Genomic DNA, 24371 nt, shown 5'->3' with positions numbered 1-24371 from the left:
CTTGAATTTTTTATCCAAATAAAAGACAGTACCACTTTCAGGCCTTTACTGAAGGAACGCATAAAAGAAATCCAGAAGGGAGGGGTAGGATGCAAAAAATATAGAGGAAATAAATGCAGTAGATAAAAAGTATTGACTGTATGGAATCTTGAAGATTAAAATGATTACATTTATAGAGTTTTTACAGTGGAAGCAAATGATACGGGAAAAAATGTGGAAGCAAAATAATAGATGAAGGCTGTAATTGGCATTTTAACATTAAAATTCTTATATTCTAGTGGAGGTTGAAGATCATTTTGAACTTTGCCAAAAATGTATGTTAAAATTGAACATAATCTTTAATGAATGGTAACTTATTGCTGCTGTAACTTATTACAAGAACAGAATTTGAGCATCTAAAGCAGTAGAGGGGGAAAGAGAGGAAAATCCAGTAGAAGGAAGTTGAGGAGTTGGGGGAAAAAAGACCCTGGTAAGTAGAGAGTCCAGTATAGGCTAGTAGTAATAAATAAAAAGTAACAGTAGTGAAAATATGAAAACATCAATTGAGAGATTTTCCACATTGGGAAAAATTGATCTAGATTTATGCTTTCAAAAATGATACAAAAAGTGAAAATGTTAGTCACTCAGTGATGTGTGACTTGACCCTGTGGACTAGCCGGCCAGACTCCTCTGTCCAGGGGGTTATGCAGGCAAGAATACTGGAGTGGGTAAGCATTCCCTTCTCCAGGGGATCTTTCCAACCCAGGGATCGAACCATGAGCTTCTGCACTGTAGGCAGATTCTTTACCATCTGAGCCACCGGGGAAGATCACTAAAGCGTCAGAATAAGAACTGTTAAGAAATACAGAGATAGGAAAGACTAATCAGGCAAACATCAACCAAAAGGAAGATTGCTTAGTTACCAGTCAAAAGAAAGTTTGGACATTATTAGTGATAGTCTTCATGTAATGTTAAAAGGAAATTCACCAGGAGGGTGTAAATATGTACCTTTCTGTGCCTGACAGTATAGCCTCAAAATGTAGAAGCAAAAAAAAAGAGAAGAAGTTGACAAATACAGAGTCAGACAGGGAATTTTAAGTTTAAACATTCTTCTCTGAGTAATTAATAGATCAGGTAGATGAAACAGTAGGAATAGGAATGATAGAATTAACAAGCATCTTACAGAATTCTTTGAACATTTAGAAAATGCAGTTCTTTTCAAGCACATAGGGGGCATTTATGAACGTGAAAGTATTTACCAAGGGGAAAAGCAAAATCCTGACAAATACCCAGAATAGAGAAAATACCTTTTTCTGGCTGCAATGGAATATAATTAGAACCACAAAGAGTAACAAAACCCTGTACGCTTAGAGGTAAAAGCACTTCTGAATAATTCATGGGCCCAGATATAAGGCTCAAGTGCCAAGTACTTAATAATGAGCAGTTGTTAGAAATGCCTTAGAATTTATTTTTTGTCATACAGTTTATAAATTGATTTTCTCTGAATGTAAATCATCTATACTTTCTCAGTCATGTATACTAAGGGATAGACTTGTTGGTCAATATGCTTATTTCTGTGTTCTAGAGTTTTAAAGTCAGCCAGCTAAAGAAGTCATAGTTAAACTTTCAGAGAGCAGAAGTGACTGGGTTACAAGCTCTAACACTTAATAGATTAGGGTTGTATACCATGTGTGCTGTGTACTTCTATAATTCTTGCCTGAGCCAAAGTATAATAAGATCTTGGGCTCTACTTTGTTGCTGGGAGAACCCACATCAGTGCCTTGGGATATAATTTAAAGCTTTATATCCCCAGTGTTTATATATTTGTTTCACTCGTACACTCCGTCCTTCCACTGTAATCCTTTTTAGTTTCTGAATTGGTTGAAACTAATTTCCTTTGCCATTTGATAGAAGCATCTAGTATTTTAGATACATCTAGTTTTTGAGATGCATCTAATCTTTTTATGATCCAGGTAGATTCTATATTCTTTTCATATATTTCTTATTTGATTGTTAGCTACACATCTAGTCATTTTATTATTACAGGCTTGTGCATGCTAAGTCACTTCAGTCATGTTCAACTCTTTACAGCCCTGTAGACTGCAGCCCACCAGGCTCCTCTGTCCATTGAATTCTCCAGGCAAGAATACTGGAGTGGGTTGCCATGCCTCCTCCAGGGGATCTTCCTGAGCTAGGGATCAAACCCATGTCTCTTAACATCTCTTGCATTGGCAGGCAGGTTCTTTACCACTAGCGCCACCTGAGTATTATGGGCAGTGATGCGCAATTTTTTTCCACCTCCGTTAGCCACCAGGGAAGCCCAGGTCTTCTTTTTTCTAGTAGCTAAGTCATGTCCAACTCCTGTGATGATGCTGTGGACTGTAGCCCGCCAGGCTTCTCTGTCCATTTGATTTCCCAGGGAAGAGTACTGGAGTGGGTTGCCATTGCATTCTCCAAGGGATCTTCCCCACCCAGGGGTCTAACCCGCAACTCTTGCATTGGCAGGTGGATTCTTGACCACTGTGCCACATGGGAAGCCCCAATTCTTCTCTTACTCATCACTAATAAAGTTAGGTCATTCATTTGAATCTGAGGAGAATCCCAATGGATATATACTAATTGGCCAAGTCCCTGAAAACTTTGATGAAGTTGGGGTTAAACAGCTGACTTAGCTTTTTACCAAGTCTTCAGAGATCTTATTGTTTCTACTGACAGCCAGAGCAGTTCAATCCAATCTAAGGGAATGGTGTATATTCTTAGAGTGTGTATTTTCTTTTCTTTTTAATCCTGATTAGTTTTAACAGATGTCTTTTTGTATATAAAGATAGTATAGTTTGAGCTTTTGAGTTTTTGTTAAAAGGATGGGTTTTTCACTGATTGTTTCTCATTTATTTACTTGGTTTTTGTGACATGAGGACATATTTGTAGAGTGGTTGTTTTCAGAGATATTACTGTAAATAGCCAGTACTGTTGACACAGATTTTTCCTTGCACTATATTTTTAACTTCTAGTTTTCCTTTCTGTAGTTACTTTTTATAATATTTTCTTATCACATTTCATCTGTAAGAGCTAAAGTCAGCCTTTGCAGGAAGCCTACTTTTAAATAAGATTAAACATTCTTTTTATGTGTTTTAGATTCTGGAAGTTACGGTCAGTCTGGGGGTGAACAGCAAAGGTAAAGTATATGCACGTTTCAGTAATACCATGAATGAGTAGAACTGAGAAAAAAAGATATATTTAGTCAGGTGTCCCTCTTGAGATTTGGTATCTTGACGTCTTAAAGAGTTAAATATTAGCTTGTTGAGGGGAAAGAGTTGGCCTAGGTACATAAGTGCTATAAAATATTTTTCTTTTTTTAAAAGGCTGTTTGAATCAGTAAATATAGATGCCCCCTAGAGATTAAAACAAATCTCACAGGTATTGTAAAGATTGTTTTCTTTAAGAAAGTTTTCAGCAGAAATCATTATTAAAAGGATTTAAGCAGTTGAACTATAACAGCTTCTTAGAAAAAACATTTTTTGGATGTATACAATATGCTAACATGTTTCTGGAGTGGATTTTCTTGAAGTACTATGATAGAAGTGTTTAGTATTTTTAAAAGGCTCCTTGCCATGCTCACAATAAAAAGTCTGTTTTTATGTGAATACATTCACATGTAGTAGGATTCTCTTGCTTACTAGAAATACAGCCTTCAGCTCATACTATAAATGTTTTGCAGGTCAGTGTGAGATTTTCAGGAGAGCTTCTCAGATATCATCTGTCATCAAATTTTAAGCTTAATGAAAACAACACTGATTTGACTTTTTTATTCTTATAGGATAGACCCTTGTAGTAGGCAACTGGCAAATGTTTATTCAATGAAATATATTTTATAAAGTTAAATTCTTTTAGTACTTGATAGCTCTAAACTAATAATTTATTTGGCAGATGTTTTTATTTTCCTTTGGCATATATTCAGAAAGTTTATTTCTGACTTGTTAAAGCTTATATACAATAACATTAAAGAAAGTTCAGATCTGAGGAAGCTACATGTTTTCATTCAGTCAAAAACTATGCCAGGCTGTGATGTACCACTGAGGGTACAGTACACTTTTACTCTGTGATAGTGGTCTGAAGATGTACATACCTCTATTACTGAGGCACTAAAACTGGACATTTAGTGCCACACTGTGCCTCTTCTAGGATCTTAGAGGCAAGTTAAGGTAAATGGTAGGAAGAAATTAATCTGTTAAAGCACAGTTAAATTGATTGAAGCTCTAACTTAGAGTCTGTTTTTTTTTTTTCGCTGTACATATTTATGGGTCTTGCTACCATTCCTTTCTATCCCCAGCCTCCCACCTACCCAAGCATAATTCTCTTGGGATTTTTTAGCTCTGGTGGTAAAGTTGTTTTTTTTTTTTTTTTGGCACAATAAGTGTATTTTTATTTATTTTTATCTTGGGCAGCGTTGGGTCTTAGGTGTGGTGAAGTTTTTTTTGTGGGAGATTGTCAAAGCAAAACTTCTGGTGATTGACATTCAAGAGGTCTCGGAACGACTTCATTTATGCTTTTGACAGTCTTTGGTTACCACCTTTCAATTTAGACTCTAAGAGGTAGGCAGATTGACCGTTTTTCAGGAAAAAAGCTTGTATTTGAGTTGAAAGTTGAAAACAAGGATAGAGTTCTTTAAGCTTTTAAATTCTAGCACGTATCTTTCAAGTAGTACGTCTTTCTTTTACAGTTATTCTTCCTATGGAAATCAAAGCAACCAAGGTTATGGACAAGCACCACAAGTAGGTTAAATATAAATTGAGTTCTTTATAAATAGTTTTAATCTTAAATATGCAATGAAACTTGTATTTATCTAAATTTCAGAGCTATTCTGGCTATGGACAAACTACTGAGCCTTCATATGGACAGAACTATAGCGGCTACTCCAGTTATGGACAAAGCCAATCAGGTTGGACTGATTTGTTAAATTTACTGTTTTAGAAGTTAAGAAATCAGAACCTTTCCTAAATGTGTATCCATTCAATCTTTAGGTTATTCACAGTCCTACAGTGGTTATGAGAATCAAAAGCAGAGCTCATACAGCCAGCAGTCTTACAATAACCAGGGACAGCAAAACGTGGAATCATCAGGAGGGTAAGGAAACAGTAGAGTGCTGAGGTTGTGTTGGGAAGTGAAAAGAACACTTTGGGTGTTAAACAGTTTTCACCAAAAAGTCCTTGCTTTAAACACTTTTTTCAGAAAAGTATTGATGAAGTATGAATTTCATAGTTTTGTGTTATAAAGAATGTGGAAATTGTCAGTTGATATTTTGTTCTTTTCATGTGTTACTTATAAAATTAGTTCAGCTCTAAATGAATGCACGTGATTTAAATGTTAATGGACCTTTGCTTTATCCTTTGCAAATGGACCTTTGCTTTATACCTGAGATGAAATAAAAAAGCTGCCTGTGTGTACTTACCAATGTTTACTTTTTATTTCGATTTTATTTTTTAACCATTTTAATGTCTTACCTTTTCAGGGACAAAAATATTAAAGAAAAAGTGCCAAAAACTATCCACATATTTCAGATACATTAAAAAATGTTTTAATTGTTAATATAGGTAGGTGAATATTAGCAATTTTACAGGTCTTTTTTTTTTTTTTTTAATAATTTTTGGATTTGAGGGGCCTGTCCTTGTTATTAATTTTAATAATAGCAACTTTTTTTTTATTGTGCTTTACCATTTGTGAAATGCTTTTGCATTCCCTAATGTAATTGGGAATGCACTATGAGATAGTACCAGTAATTATCAAAAGTAAAGAGAAGTTGTTAAGATTATATAGCCTTCCAAGTTACACAGCTAAAAAGTGAGATAGAAATTGAGGTCACTAGTATTTTTTTATCTCTGCAGGAAAGAAATTATTCAAAAGAAATTATTATAAGTGAAATTCAGTTAAATAAAAGCATTGGGGAAGAAATTAGGAAAAGATTTATGAGATCACATTTATCAGTCTTAATAGATAGGAGAGTGCTTTGAAAAGTAGAAATGAAATACAGGCGTAGGGAATACTATCCCAAAAGCATGTTACCTTAGCAGGTTCTTCAAGTCCTATTGGTTAGTTTTAAATTTAAGGAGAATCTTTTTATAAGGATACATTTTTGGGAATGAGACATCTAAGTGTGGACCAAAGAGAAATGTTAGATTTGGTTTAAATCATTCTCAAGGACATTCTAGGATTCTTGACCATTGTTGTCATGTGCTTTGGATAGGGAGTTGGGGAACATCCTGATCTTTATTAGATGTTTTGATCACTTGATGCAGAATAAGATGTGACTATTAAGATAGGAGGCCATTTTTGTTCCCACTCCCCCCCCCCTTTTTTTTAAAGTAACTCAAAACATTAGAACTCAAATCCAATGAATACTCCCATCCTGAGAGCAGGTAATTAATAACCATATTGTTCAGAACCTGCTTAGAATCTTTTTTTTAATTGCCAGAGATAATAAAGCAGTCTTCTTTGATACTTAGACTTCTTTTCAGTTAAAAAGTGGCATCACAAAGCAAGCTCCTTCTACTCAGCAGACTAAAAATTTGAATGATTTAATTGCCAGTTTCTAATAGCAATATTTTATACTATTGGACATGCTTGCTGCTGCTGCTAAGTCGCTTCAGTCGTGTCCGACTCTGTGCGACACCATAGACGGCAGCCCACCAGGTGCTCCCGTCCCTGGGATTCTCCAGGCAAGAACACTGGAGTGGGTTGCCATTTCCTTCTCCAATGCATGAAGGTGAAAAGAGAAAGTGAAGTCGCTCCGTTGTGTCTGACTCTTAGCGACCCCATGGACTGCAGCCCACCAGGCTCCTCCATCCATGGGATTTTCCAGGCAAGAGTACTGGAGTGGGGTGCCATTGCCTTCTCCGATATGATTAGAAGAGTATACTATGCTTAGAAGAGTATATTATGCTTAGAAGAGTATACTAATGATAAGGTTCTAAAGATAAGAAAGTAGTCCCCAAAATATTAAATACGATTTTCTTCTCTATAGTTTTCGAAAGTGTGTGATTTTTCTCATAATGCGACACCTCTTCAGTGATAGTAGAATTATTGTTTGAAAGTCATTCCATTGGTGATAAGATTCTCTAGATACAAAAACTAGATGATTCTCATCAGAAAAGAGTAGTAAATGTGGTTGAGGTCTTATAGCAATCACTCAGTTGGCTTAACTACAGTAAACAGTCCTGTAAAGTCACTTAAGTTGTTGATCTCTGTTTTAGCCAAGGTGGAAGAGCACCTTCATATGACCAGTCAGACTATGGTCAACAAGATTCATATGACCAGCAGTCAGGCTATGATCAACATCAAGGCTCTTATGATGAGCAGTCAAATTATGATCAGCAGCATGATTCCTATAATCAAAACCAGCAGTCCTACCATTCACAAAGGGAAAATTACAGCCACCACACACAAGGTAAGATATGCTGACCTCTTTTTTTTTTTGGTGTATTTTCTTTTTTTTTAATATAAATTTATTTATTTTAATTGGAGGCTGATTACTTTATAATATTGTATTGGTTTTGCCATACATAACATGAATCCGCCACTCTTATTTTTTTTTTAACCTTCAGAGAATTGTTTGTATATTGAACTTTGTTTTGAAAGACCCAATACAAATTATAGATTTCAACTGTAAAAATTTGGAGTGACCTTGAACATATGTTCTTTCTCATATCCATCAAAGTTAGTTTCTTAGATTGATATTTCTGAACTTCTTGGAGACTCCAAATGGTCACGTGGTGTTTTTTTTTTTTTTTTTGGTGGCTAATTAAAAAATTTTCTTTGTTGTCTCAATAAAGTGATCAGTTGACAGTGCTGCTACTGCCATTTTTTTTTTTTTTTTAATTTGAAAATTTTGTATTTTTTGACTACACCATGAGGCATGTGGAATCTTAGGTTTCTAACCAGGGATTGAATCCTTTCCCCCCTCAGTGGAAACACGGAACCTTAACCAGTGTACCACAACAGGGAAGTTCACACTACCAGTTCTTTTTTTGGTGGTGGTGCTGTATGTGATTTGAGAAAATTATGACCCTATATTAACCTTCTCTAACATCACACCACTTTATCTTTACTGTGGTATTTAAGAGTCTGACCAGCCATAAAAATGAATGCTTCAAGGGCAAAGGTCCTGCCTTACTCATTTTTATACCTGCTTAATAAATATTTGTTGACTAGTTGAATGAATGACTTAGCAACTGAGTAAAAGAGAAAGTTCATTCACTAAATACCTTATTCAGTGCATATATTCACTACTGTTTCTCAGTTTGAAAATCTGGTTATTCCTTATCTGTGTTTTATTTACATTCAGATATTTTTGACATGAAAAAAAGTAGCTTTTAAGATTAGGGTGTTCTTTTAATTAACTAGAGTTCTGTACCTAATGTACTTAAACTATTTCGTGTTACCATCACATCAAAATGTGTTAACTATGTCACCGTTTTGCTGTCTAACTTTGGTAGAATGGGATTTGACACAGGTATAATTCTCATACATTTAATTCCAGATTGTGTTACAGTGACTTGCATTTGAGTTTTGTGCACAGGTACCATTTTCTGAAGGTCACAGGTGATTTAAAGAGCCATTTAGGATTGTGTTGTGGAAAGCCTTTGTCAGAAATTTTAAGTTACTCATGTATGTTTGTATTAATTTTCTTTTCTATAGATGACCGTCGTGATGTGAGTAGGTATGGAGAAGATAATAGAGGATATGGCGGGTCACAGGGAGGAGGTAGAGGGCGTGGGGGATATGACAAGGATGGAAGAGGTCCTATGACAGGATCAAGGTAAGTTTTTAGGTACAGATGCCTACTTTTTTTTTTTTTTTTTTTTAGCTGGTTTGATTCCATCATCTGATTTCGTTAAGATGCCTAAAAAAGAGATGTTCTAGACAAGAGGACAGAAATTCAAATTTTATTTTCAGTGTTAAGATGTCACATAAATTACCTCAAAATAGATTTTCTTAGCAGTTAGTTTTTGTGGTATTAAAACCAGTGGAGAAAAGTCCTCTATTATAATGTGGTTAAACCACTTAACAATATTTTTCATGCCAGAGCTATAGACTCTAAACTCATTTAAAAGATGACTCTGGGAAATCCAAGTGTTTCAGTCTGTAGAAAATAAAAGGTAAGTTTAGAATTCTAGATTGGAAGATAGAGAGGCTGTTCTTTAATCTTGAATCCCCTTGGGATGGGAAAATATTAGGAAGCAATAGCAGAGTATAAAGTTGAGGTTGGCAGAGGAGAGAAAGATTGTATGTAACTGAACTGTTCTGTTCCTATTTTTAAGTAAATAATTACTGAAATAATTAGTACAATGTCACATACCATTGTGTATTTTGTCTAGACTAAGCTGTGGAAAAGGAATGACTTTTTAATTCAGCTTTCCTTTTTTTTTTAATTGTTTTACCAGGTTTTGGTATTTACTTACGGCATATGTTATGAAAGCTGGTTTTAAAATTACTTTCAAGTATATCTGTAAATTTAGCACTTTTGCTCTAAAAACAGGAATGAAAAAATAGTTGGCACTTACTGTCCTCAGGTGAAATTTGTACCTTGCAAATTTCATGTATAAAATATATAGGCTTGAAGGATAATTTGTGTTCTTTGGGAATTGAAATTGTCAGCAGCATGTTAACTGGCAATAATACCTCAGTACTCTTTTGCTTCTTAGGGACTGAGTATCTGTTCCCTGAGGTAACCTGAGAGAATCAGTTACATATAGCACTGTTAATTTTTCAACTGAGCCAGGGATTCTATCTCACTGACTTTTTCTGTTTAGTGTGCAGTGCTTTGATCTAACAAATCTAAAGTCTAAACATATTTGAAAAACATTTATAAGACTTGAACATTAAAAGTTTTGATTAATAGCCAAAGTCAATGTATTAAGGTAGAGCAACTCTGTTGTATGCCTCTTCGTTATCCAAGAGGATAGTGTATCATGTGGATATAAGTGAACAGTGTACAGGGATACAGTGCTTACTCTCTATCCATAGCTTCCACCCCTCAAACAGCATCTCAGACAGGATAACAGGTTACGTGCTTTTCCAGGTAATATGTTTTAGATCAGTGGTCCCCAACCTTTGGCACCAGGAACTGGTTTTGTGGATGACAATTTTTCCACAGTGGGATTGGAGGGGGATGCTTTTGGGATGATTCAAGTGTTTTACATTTATTGTGCACTTTATTATTATTACATCAGCTTCACTTAAGATCATCAGGCATTAGATCCTGGAGGTTGGGAACCCCTGTTTTAGATAATTAGCTGCCTTGGGATGCTATATGTTTTATAGTATATCATAAGTTTAATTTTCATAAAGAGGTTATAATTATATGTATAGATTACCTGTTAAATTATGTCTGAGAATAGTAGAATCCCACTTTTTAGAAGGAGGAGAGTAGGGAAGTCGTTAAAAATATGTTTTCAACTTTGGTAGATGACTTATCTTAGAATCAAAGAGTTGAAGGACTTTTCCTGATAAAGGAGGAAAGATCCATAGCTTAACCAACCCTGGTATTTTAAGCACTTTGATAACTCTTTGGCAACATATTTCAGTATAATTTTTGACCCAGGTATTGAATCATGAGCTAAATTTTTGATTTTTAAAAATTTTATTTAACCTTAGAAGCCCTTCAAACAAAATCTTATAGACAAGCACAATATATATTAGGTCAAAATGTCTGGTTCAGGTCAGGGTAGAATTTGGGGGTAGGGAGGGGTTTTGCCCAGTTGCTATCTATCTATATATATATATATACATACATTCCCTCCCTCCCCCTCTACTCCCCTTCCCACCCCACTAGTAAATGGAATGTACATAAAAGACCTTTTTAAGAAATTTATGTAGTTGCTTATGTTTACTTTCTATACTGGATTGGCAAACTTTAGTGAAAGGCCACATAGTAAGTAATTTAGGCTTTGCAGGCCACGTGTTTCCTGTTGCAGTTGCTCAGCTCTGCTCTTGTAGCACCAGAGCAGCTATAGACATATAAATGAATAAACATGGTTTTCTTCCAATAAAACTTAGTTTATGGGTACTGAAATATGAAGTTCATATAATTTTCATGTGTCACAATATCTTGTTCAGGATGTGATTTTTTAGCTTACTTACAGGAGTAAAGTATTAAAAAAAAAAAAAAAAAAGGCCCAGTTTCAGGGCTTGCTTTCCTGTACTTGGTTTTACATTTAGGTACCAAAATACCCAAACATCTTACATTAGTCTTCATTAACACTCCCATTTGTGTTTGTAATCATCTTATTTAAAAATAGCAAGATTGAAAATATCCTTTCAGGGCTGTTTGAAGAATATCTGACATTAGTTGGGTTTATAATTAAAGAAGAAGGGGCACAGTTTGCTGGTGAAGGTGGGATGGGTGGTAAAGGATGGGACATTCTTAAGACTCAGGTTGTTGACTGCAGAAAGAATTCGGACCAAAGAGATCTGTGAGCTTTCCAGTTACCAAAGAGAAACATGTGAAGACTATAGGAAACAATGTTTTTCTTTGGAAAAGCACTTGCAGCAAAAAAGATTTCTTATTGTCATCTATTAAGTTGGTGCAAATGTAATTGCGGTTTTGAACTGAATTTCAAATCATTATAACCAGGTTCAAACACATCTTTTGACAACAATAGAAGCTGTTATAATCAACCATTTTTGGCAACGACAGATAAGTTTGTTTATTCCTGTAGCATAAAAATCCATGCTTCCGGATTCGATGAAGGCTTGGAAAGCATGTTCTGCCTTCTACTGGTTATGGAAGCATTTTCCCTGCAAAAAGTTGACGAGATGCTTGAAGAAGTGGTAGTTGATTGGCAGGAGGTCAGGAGAATGTGGCAAATAAGGCAAAACTTTGTGCCTAATTCATTCAACGTTTGAAGCGTTGGTTGTGTGATGTGTGGTTGGGCCCTTTCTGTTGACCAGTGCCAGCTGCAGGCATTGCAGTTTTTGGTGCAATCAATTTGCTGGGCATACTTCTCAGATGTAACGGTTTTGCTGGGATTCAGAAAGCTGCAGTGGATCAGATGGTCAGCAGGCTACCAGATAGCGACCATGGCCCTGTTTTGGTCCAAGTTTGACCTGGGAAGTGCTTTGAAGCTATTTCTTAGTCCATCTACTGAACTGGTTGTCACCAGTTGTCATTTAAAATCCACTGTTTGTCATAATTCACAATTGCATTGAGAAATGGTTGTTGTGTAAGAGATGATGACACTTCAAAATGGTTTTTTTGATTTGCGGTCAGCTTATGAGGCATCCACTTATCAAGCTTTTTCACCTTTCCAGTTTGCTTCAACTGCCTAGTAATCATAGAATGGTCAACATTGAGTTCTTCAGCAACTTCTCATGTAGTTGTAAGAGGATCAGCTTCGATGATCCTCGCAGTTGGTCGTTGTCAACTTCTGATAGCCAGCCACACACTCCTCATCTTCAAGGCTCTCATTTCCTTTGCAAAATATCTTGACCACCTCTGCACTAATGTGTTCATTAGCAATTCCTGGGCCACATGCATTGTTGATGTCGTGCGTTGTCTCTGCTGCTTTATGACACATTTTGAATAAGAAAATTGCCCGAACTTGCCTTTTGCCTAACATCATTTCCCTAGTCTAAAATAAATGTAAAATAGACATCAAATAATAAGTCAATTAGCAAAAAAAAGTGAGAAATGTGCATTAAAATGATGTGTAACATAATCACATTTATTTATTTGTGAGTATTACAGTATCAAATAGCAAAGTTCAACAATGCAAAACCACAATTATTTTTGCACCAACCACATAAAATGCCACTGACCTTCTAGTGTACTAGAAGCTTAAAGCCATAATTTTTCTCAGTGTTTTTAACTTTATCATTGCAGTGAATGCATTGTAAAATTACTAAAACTAGATAATCATTTTCCATTATTAGTATGTCATCACATTAAGTAGTTTTTTAGGCTTTAACATCTCAAGTCTCAAAAAGTTACCTTGAATTTTTAATGTTCTTAAAAGAGTTTTTGAATAGCTTGCTTGGAAATGTGCATGTGTGCTAGTGATAGTCCAGACAGTGCTGCCCAATAGAAATATAATGTGGGTCAGCAGGGAGCTACAGATGTAATTTAAAATTTTTTAGTAGCTACATTAAAAAAAAAAGTGAAGTTAATTTTAATAATAAATTTTATTCTAATATATCAAAAATATATTATTAGTATAGAAATTGAGATATTGCACATTCTTTTTTTCATACGAAGACTTTGAAATCCATTTTGTATTTTACGTTTAGAGTACATGTCAGTTTAGGTTCTCCATATTTCAGAAGATCAACAAACAGCTGCATATAGCTAATAAATGCTGTATTGGACAGTGCAGCTCTAGAATGATAGATTCTTGGTCTTCTGAAATGTTGATAAGTACTGAATCCAGAAAGCCTTTTTACCACACCTATATGGAATGGGAGGAAATAGAACATAAATACTGAAACTTCCCTGTGGTTCAGTGGTTAGGACTTCTCCTTCCAATGTAGGCGGTACAAGTTCATCTCTGGTTGGGGAGCAAAGATCCCACATGCCTTGTGACTGAGAAGCCAAAACAAAACAGAAACAAAAAAGATTTTTAAAATGGTCCACATCAAAAAGATCTTAAAAAAAAAGAACAAATAGAGCTACTGTTGAGAAATGGGATCTAAATCCACTTGAGTCATTTATGTTTGGAATTAATATTAGTCTGGTGTGCTGCAGTCCATGGGGTCACAAAGAGTCGGACACAACTGAGCAACTAAACTGAACTGAATGTTGGTCTTCATATCCAAAAAATTACATTCTGGACTACTGGTATGAAAAATCAAACATAGTTTTTTTAAGAACTAATCTTTTTCAACTTTAGCTACGTTGCTTTTTCTCTCTGGGTATTGAGTTTTCTGAGAATAAAAATTCCTGTATTCACCTGTAACTTTTGGAAGTTTTAGTCCTTGAATATAGATATATTTGGAGTTCTAAAAATTAAATTTTGGAAATAGAGATTCTGTCGAAGAACATTTTCTTTCTTGGCAAGCACCTGAAATTAAATCTGATTGTCTTCTCTGAGTATGTAATGCTGTAACAGTGAAGGAACACTCAGTCTACCCTTGAGTAGGCTTCTCGTCATTTTGAACCTGGGACAACCATTTCTGTAGTTGAGTCAAGAATATACAGTTGATTTTCTTATGCAGGGGACACTCAGTCATACATTTGAGTATGGTTATATTATGTCTCTAGTAAATACCTCTACTTCTTTACTTTAAAACATTCTTCAGGAATTCTTTGTGTGTACAGTTTTGCTTTTCCTGGGAAGAGAAAAAATTTGTTGTGGCAAACACCTTGACTCAGATGTTCATATGCCTTCGTGTCTTAATTTGCTAGTGAGGCCTTAGCTTAGTTTATAGAAAAGGGACTTGTAACTTGATTGTAGATTTGACAGAAAGATTCATAACCAAAGGCCTGTCTTCCATTAACTGATTTGGTAGTGGTACTATTTGAGGTTTGTTTACTGTATTTAATACAATGTTTCCTGGTAAGGAACTGTAATTAATTGAACTTGCTTAATAAGGAAAGAAAAGTGTTGAAATACTGGAAATTGAAAGAAAGCCCCACATAAAATCATAGATTATCTAGACCAGTGCTTCACTCACTGTAATATACATACGAACTCCTTGGGGATCTTACTAAAATGTAGATTCTGATTCAGTAGGTCTGGGTGTCCTTGCTTTTCTGAGACACTTCTAGGCTCTGCCTTTGTTGCTATTCTATAGACCACCTTTCAGATAGTAAGGATGTAGACCAGCAATCCCTAACCTTTTTGGTACCAGGGACTGACTTCATGGAAGACAATTTTCCGTGGACTGGGGATTAGAGGGATGGTTTGGGGATGATTGAAGTGCATTACATTTATTGTGTACTTTATTTCTAATCTAATGCTGCTGCTAATCTGACAGGAGGTACTGGTTGGGGATCCCTGGTGTAGACCCTTATTTTGTGAGAGAGGAAACAGAAGCCAAGGGAGAATTACTGACTGGTCTATGTTTTCAAGATTGATTAGTGATAGTTAAGACTATATATCCTGAGTCTCTTAATTTGAAGACTGGTACTTATTTAATATACTGTGTTTGAAGTGTTCAGCTGTTGAATTTTCAAAGTGCTCGGTAATGATGACTTAAGTTAAAATATTATTATATGGAGGAATAGGAGATTATAAACCTATTCAGATATTTATTTTATATCCCTTTATATTTTACAGGGAGTATGTCCTTTTTTTTTTCCCTTCTTATTTGTTCAAAGTTGTATTGCTGGCCAGAATAGATACTCCAGGAACTAGATGATGTATGAAATTGTGTATTTTCCCCCCATTGCAGCCAGATATGAACAGTTTGATTCTTGGTTAAGGTGACAGCAAAATAATTCAGTGGTATCTCTTCCAGCACTTAGTTGTGAAAAATTTCTATTTAAAAACAACAACAACAACTTTATCTTGGGTATTTTAATGTCCTGACATAGGAATATGGGCTTTATATTTTCACTACTTCTTTTATCATCATTTCTAATGATCATATGCTCATCTTTGAAGAAATCTGAGATATCTTGTTTCTAATAAGATTTTTAGCAGTTTAATCTCAGAACTCTGGCTTCCTTTCCCTAAAGAGTTAAGCAGTGATAAAAAGGCCATTTAGAAGTATGGGTTGACGGGAGGGCTTGGGTAATGTTCTGAAAGAGAGGTCTTAGATACTCAACAGGAAACTATGTACTTGAAAGACCTGAGCTTCTCTTTGTCTGCATAGCTTTGAAATAGGCTTATTCTCCTTTTTAGATTTCCTGGGTATCAAACAAAAATTAATAGCAAATTGAGATCTTGTGTCTATAACTGTATACCAGTTTCAAGGGAATTTTTTTTTTTAACATCAAGGTAGTTAGAATAGACTTAAAAAATTCTTTCTCATTTATTCAGAGGATTTTTCTCAGGATGGCTCAGAAAACCCATCTTGATGGCAGAGTTATTATTAAAGGGACATTAGTACATTGGAGAAGGAAATGGCAACCCACTCCAGTGTTCTTGCCTGGAGAATCCCAGGGATGGGGGAGCCTGGTGGGCTGCTGTCTATGGGGTCGCACAGAGTCGGACACGACTGAAGCGACTTAGCAGCAGTACATTGGAATAGTTTCTTTGGTTATAGTAGAAGATGAGTAGTAGTAGAAAATTAGGTATCACTATCTGAAAACTTGTTGATTATTTTTATGTCCGTATCAGCACATGAATCTTAGAAGATAATATGGTTCAGTTAAGAGAAACAAACTTTTAATGTATGAATATTTAAAGAGTTCCTTGATAAGAGAATTTCTTATATAAAGCTATGCACGCAAGGGGCATTGACTTAATGGCAGTGGAAATTGCCAGTTAAAGTCATTTCTTGTGGAGTGTGTAGCATTCTGTCTCTGACATAGTCTCCTGATTGGTGTGCAGAGCACGGGTTGGCTTGAATTTCAGCAGTTCTGTGATGAGATCTAGCATATGCCAATTTAAAGTTATACTTTCTGCTAGCTCATTTTGCTAGGTATCTGAATGATTTGAATTTTTAAGACTGCTTTCATTCAGTCTCACTTTTGTGTGTATTTGTACCTCGCTTTTCCTCTCATCTCATAAAACCCACTGTTTGATATCACAGTAGAACATAGTGCTCGAGCTTTTTCCTCTCCCATTCTGTCAAAATTTTAACCTTGCTTTTTATTCTTCTAGGCCTTTTCCTTTTTCTCATATTTAACAAAAATATCCCCTTGGAAAGAACGTTTGCTCTAGTTTAGCATTCTTCCTGTTGTGTCTTCAGTTTAAGTTGATTTGAATAGTATCCCTTTGGCTTGGGGTTGGGAAGATTTTAAAGTAAGAGTATATTAGATAATGTTCTGTAATGCTCTTGAAAAGGCACCCTTGTGGAAATAGATCCTTGGGAAAACATTTAGGTGAAAACAACATTTTGAAGTCTATGAAATGAAATTTACTGGAAAGTTAGAGGTGCTACTGTTTCCTGGGCACTCTACTTGAGACAGTTAAGTGTAGATTGAGCCCAGGGCTCAGCACATTAGAGACTTAAGGAAGAAATCATTTCTTCAATTTTTCCTCTGCAGTGGTGGTGACCGCGGTGGCTTCAAAAATTTTGGTGGTAAGTGCTGAGTATCCCAAAATGTTTCAGTGGAAATGCTATATAAATCTAAAAGCCACCAATATCCCGCAGACGTAGTCTAAGCCCTTTCTTATTCTGTTGAGGCTGGTGTGTGTTGTGTGCTTTAAAACGTTATATACATATTTATCTCAAAATATTAAAAAGACAAAGTTGATCTCAAATAGTCCAATGGGTTTCTACACAGTGAATTTGCATGAGAGTCTGTGGTGACCAATGAATGAGACCGTCACTGGATTTTGTCAATAACGTTTTTTAATAAAGGTAGCTGACATGGTGTTTTAAAATTACTAGGGTTTTCCAATCAGCCTTCACAGTCAGAGCTTAACAAAAGTGATACTAGCATAACGCCAAAGTGGCTGGTGCCGTCTGGGACAAGCTTAAGGGCATATTGACATTCATCTTGATTTCTTAAACTTTTAATAAAACTTAGTTTATATATTTACTTTGTAAATCTGTGATGGTTACTTACAAGGATTTTGAAAGTATTGACTTTTCATGCCTTGGTTATTATTACTGTTTTAAATGATTTCTAATGAGTCGCCTTAAATAGCTTTCTTTTTCTTTCTCTTTTCTTTTCCCTTAGGTCACAGGGATTATGGACCCAGACCAGATGCTGGTAAGGTTTATAATAGTTTGTGACTTTGCCATTAAGGAAATCTTAGTTTTCCATTTTTTCAAAGGAAGAATATGTGTGTTTGGAAGAGTTAGGACAGGAGGAAGATTTGACTTGATAGTATTGCCAGAACCAGGAAGCTTCCCTTTTAAAGATGTTCCAGCAAGAAAAATTCAAGGGGTTTGGAAAGTTTGCTCAGGAAAATCACTCTTTGTGCTTTCCCCTGCTCCCTCCTCTTGCTTTTGTGAAGAAACACTTGATTTTGTATTGCTCATTAGCATTATTTATTTAGTGACTACAAATCAGGTACAAGAGGATTCGTATCATTGGGGAATTAGAAGTAGAATAGCTGTGTTGAAGAAAATATGTTGGATTAATAGTCTGCTTAATGGGCCTAAGAAACCTGAAATCATATATGAGAGAGTTGTCTTATTCTGCGCAGAGGTCACTAATTTCACATGCCTTTTTATTTTCAAATGAGGTTCATGGCTACCTGGAGCCTTTTGGAAGTTATGATTTAGATATTATTAAAAATTTGAGTTAAAATTTTTTAATATATATTGAAATCAGAACTTGGTTTTTATTAAGATCCAAAAGTACTCTATGTGGATGTCAGTTTCTGAATTATCTTTTGATGGACTGAATTTTTGTACATCTTTCTTACTTTGTTGTACTAATCCAAAAGTATGTGAGTAAGGTAAGGTGTGTGTCAAGGTGCCCCTAATTATCTCATGAGTATTAACATATTCTGGTTAAGGTACATAGATTACGTAAGAAGTCCACACTCCAGTATCATTTGTCTCTTATTTATACCCTCTGGTATATATAAAGCTTATTACAGTGAATGGGAAGTGAGCAATTCTGCTGGCTTGCTTGGAAGTCCAGAGTGTCAGATTCGGGGAATTTCTACCAGAAAGCCTTAAAAGTATTGATTAGCCAGAAAGAATTAAAGCCCTCCAAAGAAAGGAATGCTACTTTATACTGACTTTCTTCATCTCTTCCTGAGCTTGAGTCCTGTATCTGAATTTGAAGAGTAAGATTTATAAGATCTTCAAAGTGTGGACTTGAGCCACTTTTCATGAAGTTTAGTTGTAAGAATTGACCTACCAAACAATTACTGTGACCACTTTGTATGTTTATCATAAGAGGTTTCCTGTATTGGTCCTTCTTCCTTTTGGTCATAGAAATAGTTGAATATTGGACAATAAATTACTGTTCTTGGTTACTAAACAGGATATAGTTAAACCTAAGCAGTATATAAAATTAATCATATATATTTTTTTTCCTTTAGATTCAGAATCTGATAATTCAGATAACAACACAATCTTTGTACAAGGACTTGGGGAGGGTGTGTCTACAGATCAAGTGGGAGAGTTCTTTAAACAAATAGGAATCATCAAGGTGAGTTAGAAGTTGGCTTATGTTGCAAATCTCATAATTATTAACATTCTGGTTAAGATACATAGATAATGTAAGAAGTCCACACTCCAGTATCACTTGTCTCTTAAAATTCCCTGATGCATGTGTTCACCCCTGGCTGTAGGCCTTTGCTGAATTTGCTAAATGCATAAAGATTTTATTCCTTGCTTTGTGTTTACCTTTCCGCAGCCTTCCACAGCTTTGGTTTTCAATCTTAGTACTCTAAACATAGTCTCTGCCTACCTCTTAAAATTGTGAGAACCAAATGAAATTGTGTGAACATTTTTATATTCTGAAATACCAACATATGAAAACCCAAGTTATTACTAACAACTTTTTATGTTGGTATTTAATGTCTGCTATATATTTGCCCAATATAATAATGCTTTATTTCATAACTTTATTGTACTTAAGCGTCTTGTGCACTGTTTCATTAATAAATTTTCATCTTCAACTAGAAAGAGGCATTTAGAGCAGTGTTAGTAGATTTTAGCATTTGCCTGAAATCAGGTTTTTTTGGGTGTCTATGAAATTACTTGAATTTTTTTTCCGCCTCTTGGAGAGCAGACATTTCTTAAGAAATTAACACATGAAATATGTTAAAAAAATTATCATAGTTTTGAAAAGTAAAAATTCTTGTCTTCCACTCCCTTCTCAGCCAAATCCAGTGTGTACGCCTTATTGGTAATTTATTTGCTTGGTGAACGTTCTTCTTGGTTTTTTTTTTTTTTTTAGTTTTACAAGGTAAATGTTTATATGAAGCATTATGTTTATTTCTTTGTGGGTTTGAGGAAATTATATATGGATAAAACAGTATGACATGTATCATTTTTATAGTTTGCTTTTCACTTAATGTATTTTAGATTTTCCTTTTCAGAACCTACAGATAACTCCACTTTTATGTTAAGTTGGTAGTATTTATAGTATGGATATGTGAATTCCTTTAAAAAAATTAAGTTTTTAATTTTCTGTGTGGTTCATCACTTTTTCTTAAAATACTAACACCAGCTTGTTCGTTCCTCAGACAAATAAAAAGACTGGAAAACCAATGATAAATCTATACACAGACAAGGACACAGGAAAGCCAAAAGGGGAGGCAACAGTATCATTTGATGACCCTCCTTCAGCTAAGGCAGCCATTGACTGGTTTGATGGTATACCTCATTCATATACTTTCAGTGTGTGGTTTTGATAAATGTTTTCTGGTCTTGAAGTCAAAATATGTTCTGGTAGACAATGATTATCTTCATATTTACTTTTTTAGATATCCTGTTGAGAATACAGGCCAGAATTCTTATGTACCTGTAGAAGTGAGATGAACTGTTTCTTTGTCTAAAATATTTCCTAATGTCATCCTTTGTGCTTGAGGCCACCCTCATAGAAATGTGAAGGGTTGGCCTGGTTAACTATAGTCTTTTAAAATTTAGGTTAATTTCCCTTCAAATACAATGTTAATATGTAGTAGAAGACTTGTACAATAAGACTTTTTTTCCCCTGAAAATAAGAAAATATTAAAAAGTAGAAGAAAGGAGTAAAGCTTCCATAGTCTATATAGAGAAAACTATTGGTATTTCTTCCAGCTTTTTAAAATGTATTTTAAAAATAGTTTTATCATTCTACTCCAAATGTAGTTTTGTCTCATGCTTTTATTTCCTTGATGTCTTACCATTTATTGTTTTTGTTGTACCTTATAATGGGGCTTCCCAGGTGGCACTAGTGGGGAAGAACCCACCTGCCATTGTAGGAGAATAACACTGCATGCTTTCTGTAGTTTATGAGCTAGGCACAGTTCTAAGAACTTTATGTGCATTAACTCAGATCTTCACAGTAACCCTGTTAGTTTTTTTTTTTATTGCTTTTATTACCATCTTACAGATGATGAAACTCAGGCAGAGAGATAAGTAATTTCCAAGATCACAGAAGAAGTGTAGAGTTAGGGCTCAAATTCAGGCAGTTGGGCTGCACTGTCTCTGAAGAAGTAAATTGTGTCTGATTGATAGGCACATGTGGTTTCTCCCAGTTCCAAGATTATTGCACCTGTGTCTTCCAATACATAGTTGCATTTTAATCTTTTGCTCTGCTGCTGCTGCTGCTGCTACTAAGTCGCTTCAGTCGTATCCAACTCTGTGACCCCATAGACGGAAGCCCACCAGGCTCCCCTGTCCCTGGGATTCTCCAGGCAAGAACACTGGAGTGGGTTGCCATTTCCTTCTCCAATGCATGAAAGTGAAAGAGAAGTCGCTCAGTCGTGTCCGACTCTTAGCGACCCCATGGAACTACAGCCTACCAGGCTCCTGCATCCGAGGGATTTTTCTAGGCAAGAGTACTGGAGTGGGGTGCCATTGCCTTCTCCGAATCTTTTGCTCTAAGCACATCTTATCCTCTCGCCTTTGAAAAGCCAGGTCCATCCTCCCTCACTTCTCTGTTTCATAGTTTCTGTGACTCATAAAACTATTTAGCTTATAATAGGTTAAAACAGTTACTGTGTCTTTCCCTCATAGGGCAAATGAGCCTCTTAACAGAAACTCCATAGTTCAGATCTTAATTACCAGGTCTTTGTAGAGCTTTTAAAATATTTATCCATGGTTTGTTTCCTATGTCAAAGAGCTTGCTATACCATTTGACACTGTGGAAGGTTGCCAGTCACAGCAATTAGAGTTTGCTGAGGGGGCTAAGACTCCTAGATTTATAACTATTTTATGAATCCTTGGGCACCTTTTTCTGATATGTCTGTTCTCTTGTTTAATATATAAAGTGAAAAGGCTAATTTTTGTCTCCAAGGCCCTGGGACAGCAGAATATGTGCATATGTACATGCATATAAATTCACAAATGCACACATTATTTTTAAAGATAACTACTTAAGATGGTACCAACAGTATATCGTAAAAATTGAGTTTCCTTTCTACCTTTTCACCTACTGAGAGTTAAGCAACAATAGGCAGTGTATAAATAGGCATATGTGTGCATATGCATGCATGCACACACACACACACACTCATTCCCTTAAAGAAAGAAATGGTAGCATACTACATTCATTGGCTTTCATGTAAAAATGATTAGACATGAGCTTTTTTTTGCTCAGTAAGAAATGACTGTCTCCCAGTGGCAAATTTGTTCTATTCAGTAGATTGTGTCATATTTTAGTACCTTGACTCTTGAACGCTACTGTGTTTGAATTTCTGTGAGAACGTGTGAGTTATTTCTCTGAAATTAAAAATTTCCGAGGCAGTTTTATATTTTGTTAAGAGGTGGAAATGTGGAGTAGCATTTCTTCAAAACTTTTTTTTTTTTTTAAGGAAAAGAATTCCACGGCAATATCATTAAAGTGTCCTTTGCCACCAGAAGACCTGAATTCATGAGAGGAGGTGGAAGTGGAGGTGGGCGACGAGGTAAGATTCTTGTTCACAGGCTTGGGTATTACACAAAGGGTTAGATTTTCTGTCTTAAAGTGAGATACAGAAAGATAAATAAAGTGTTATAACAACTAAGAAAGGATGGAAAAAGGTTCTAGAAATCCCTTTGGAAAGCTGTATAATGCAGTTTGTTTCAGTTGGAAATTAGGAGGCAATTTAACTGATTCCTAATTTGGTAGTTAATCTGACCTGTTTGTGAGTTCCCTGATACAGTTACTGCCAACTTGTTTATTTCTGTTGTGTCTTAATTTCTTAAATTTGGAATATGTCTTCTCACCTTATCTTTATCACTGAGATTCTCAAACTGAGGAGGGTACTGTAGAAATGAAGTTTCTTAGTGCATTATTTGAACTATAATGTGCACCTTGGAGCTTCTTCCATATTTCCTGTGTTGACTGAATAAGTAAAACCCCAAATCAAAGAATCATGGAGTTCTGCCATAAGAGGTTAATTTGGGGGGAGCAGCCCAGTTATTGATGAACACGTAGTTTTTTTCATCTGATGCTTTTCCTCTGCTTTGTTAATACCTGCTACTGATTCTTCCCTCCTCCTTATTTACCCCAGGCCGTGGAGGATATAGAGGTCGTGGAGGCTTTCAGGGGAGAGGTGGAGACCCCAAAAGTGGGGACTGGGTTTGCCCTAATCCGTAAGTATCCCGTTTATTTTGGTGGATGTAGGAGTTGGGATTGGATTTGGAAGGTGCAAGAGGGGGTTCTGAATCCATTGGAAACAGTTGAGCATTTTATTTTCCTTCTTTCTTAGGTCATGTGGAAATATGAACTTTGCTCGAAGGAATTCTTGCAATCAGTGCAATGAGCCCAGACCAGAGGACTCTCGTCCCTCAGGAGGAGGTGGGTCAGCCTTAATGGCATCTGCTTCTAATCTTCTGACTAGCATTAAGGAGGCTTTCCATGATTCTGCTGGCCTTACTGGTTTTCATTTCCACCTGCAGATTTCCGGGGAAGAGGCTACGGTGGAGAGAGGGGCTACAGAGGCCGTGGGGGCAGAGGTGGAGACCGAGGTGGCTACGGTGCAGACAGAAGTGGGGGTGGCTATGGTGGAGACAGAAGTGGTGGTGGCTACGGAGGAGACAGAAGTGGGGGTGGCTATGGTGGAGACAGAAGTGGGGGTGGTTATGGTGGGGACCGAGGAGGTGGCTATGGTGGGGACCGTGGTGGGGGCTATGGAGGAGACCGAGGAGGCAACTATGGAGGAGACCGAGGTGGCGGCTATGGTGGAGACCGTGGCGGCGGTTATGGTGGAGACCGAAGTGGCGGCTATGGTGGAGACCGAGGCGGAGGCTATGGAGGAGACCGAGGAGGCTATGGAGGAGACCGAGGAGGCTATGGTGGAGACCGAGGAGGCTATGGAGGAGACCGAGGAGGCTATGGTGGAGACCGAGGAGGCTATGGAGGAGACCGAAGTGGGGGGGGTTATGGAGGAGACCGTGGTGGTAGCGGAGGCTACGGTGGGGACCGAAGTGGAGGCTATGGAGGAGACAGGAGTGGTGGCGGCTACGGAGGAGACCGAGGTGGAGGCTATGGAGGAGACCGAGGTGGCTATGGAGGCAAAATGGGAGGAAGGTGAGTATTAGAATGTATTCGCTAATGTTTCTACCTCACTGCTCCTAGATTTTAGAATCTAAGCCCCTTTCATCACATTTTCTTCTTGTCCAGTTTTTTATGACTTGAATTTCCCATTGTCAGCTCTTTCAGTTAGGATGGAGAAGATCCATTTAGTTCC

General features: G+C 36.4%; 1 protein-coding gene across 1 annotated transcript in view; it reads left to right on the top strand.

Moving 5' to 3' along the window:
* Window positions 1-24371, top strand: part of TAF15 (TATA-box binding protein associated factor 15) — a 30061-nt gene that overhangs the window by 4070 nt on the left and 1620 nt on the right. The window contains exons 2-15 of the mRNA XM_027519852.1: window positions 3115-3154; window positions 4700-4751; window positions 4834-4918; window positions 5001-5103; window positions 7227-7420; window positions 8671-8791; window positions 17126-17160; window positions 17765-17797; window positions 19086-19195; window positions 20238-20367; window positions 22512-22604; window positions 23193-23274; window positions 23391-23479; window positions 23581-24211. Of these exons, the coding sequence (XP_027375653.1) occupies window positions 3115-3154; window positions 4700-4751; window positions 4834-4918; window positions 5001-5103; window positions 7227-7420; window positions 8671-8791; window positions 17126-17160; window positions 17765-17797; window positions 19086-19195; window positions 20238-20367; window positions 22512-22604; window positions 23193-23274; window positions 23391-23479; window positions 23581-24211 (1798 nt within the window). The remainder of the gene's footprint in view (window positions 1-3114; window positions 3155-4699; window positions 4752-4833; window positions 4919-5000; window positions 5104-7226; window positions 7421-8670; window positions 8792-17125; window positions 17161-17764; window positions 17798-19085; window positions 19196-20237; window positions 20368-22511; window positions 22605-23192; window positions 23275-23390; window positions 23480-23580; window positions 24212-24371) is intronic.

The sequence above is a fragment of the Bos indicus x Bos taurus genome, chromosome 19, assembly GCF_003369695.1.
Source record: "Bos indicus x Bos taurus breed Angus x Brahman F1 hybrid chromosome 19, Bos_hybrid_MaternalHap_v2.0, whole genome shotgun sequence".
NCBI lineage: Eukaryota > Metazoa > Chordata > Mammalia > Artiodactyla > Bovidae > Bos > Bos indicus x Bos taurus.
This window is presented reverse-complemented; position numbering and strand designations above follow the sequence as displayed.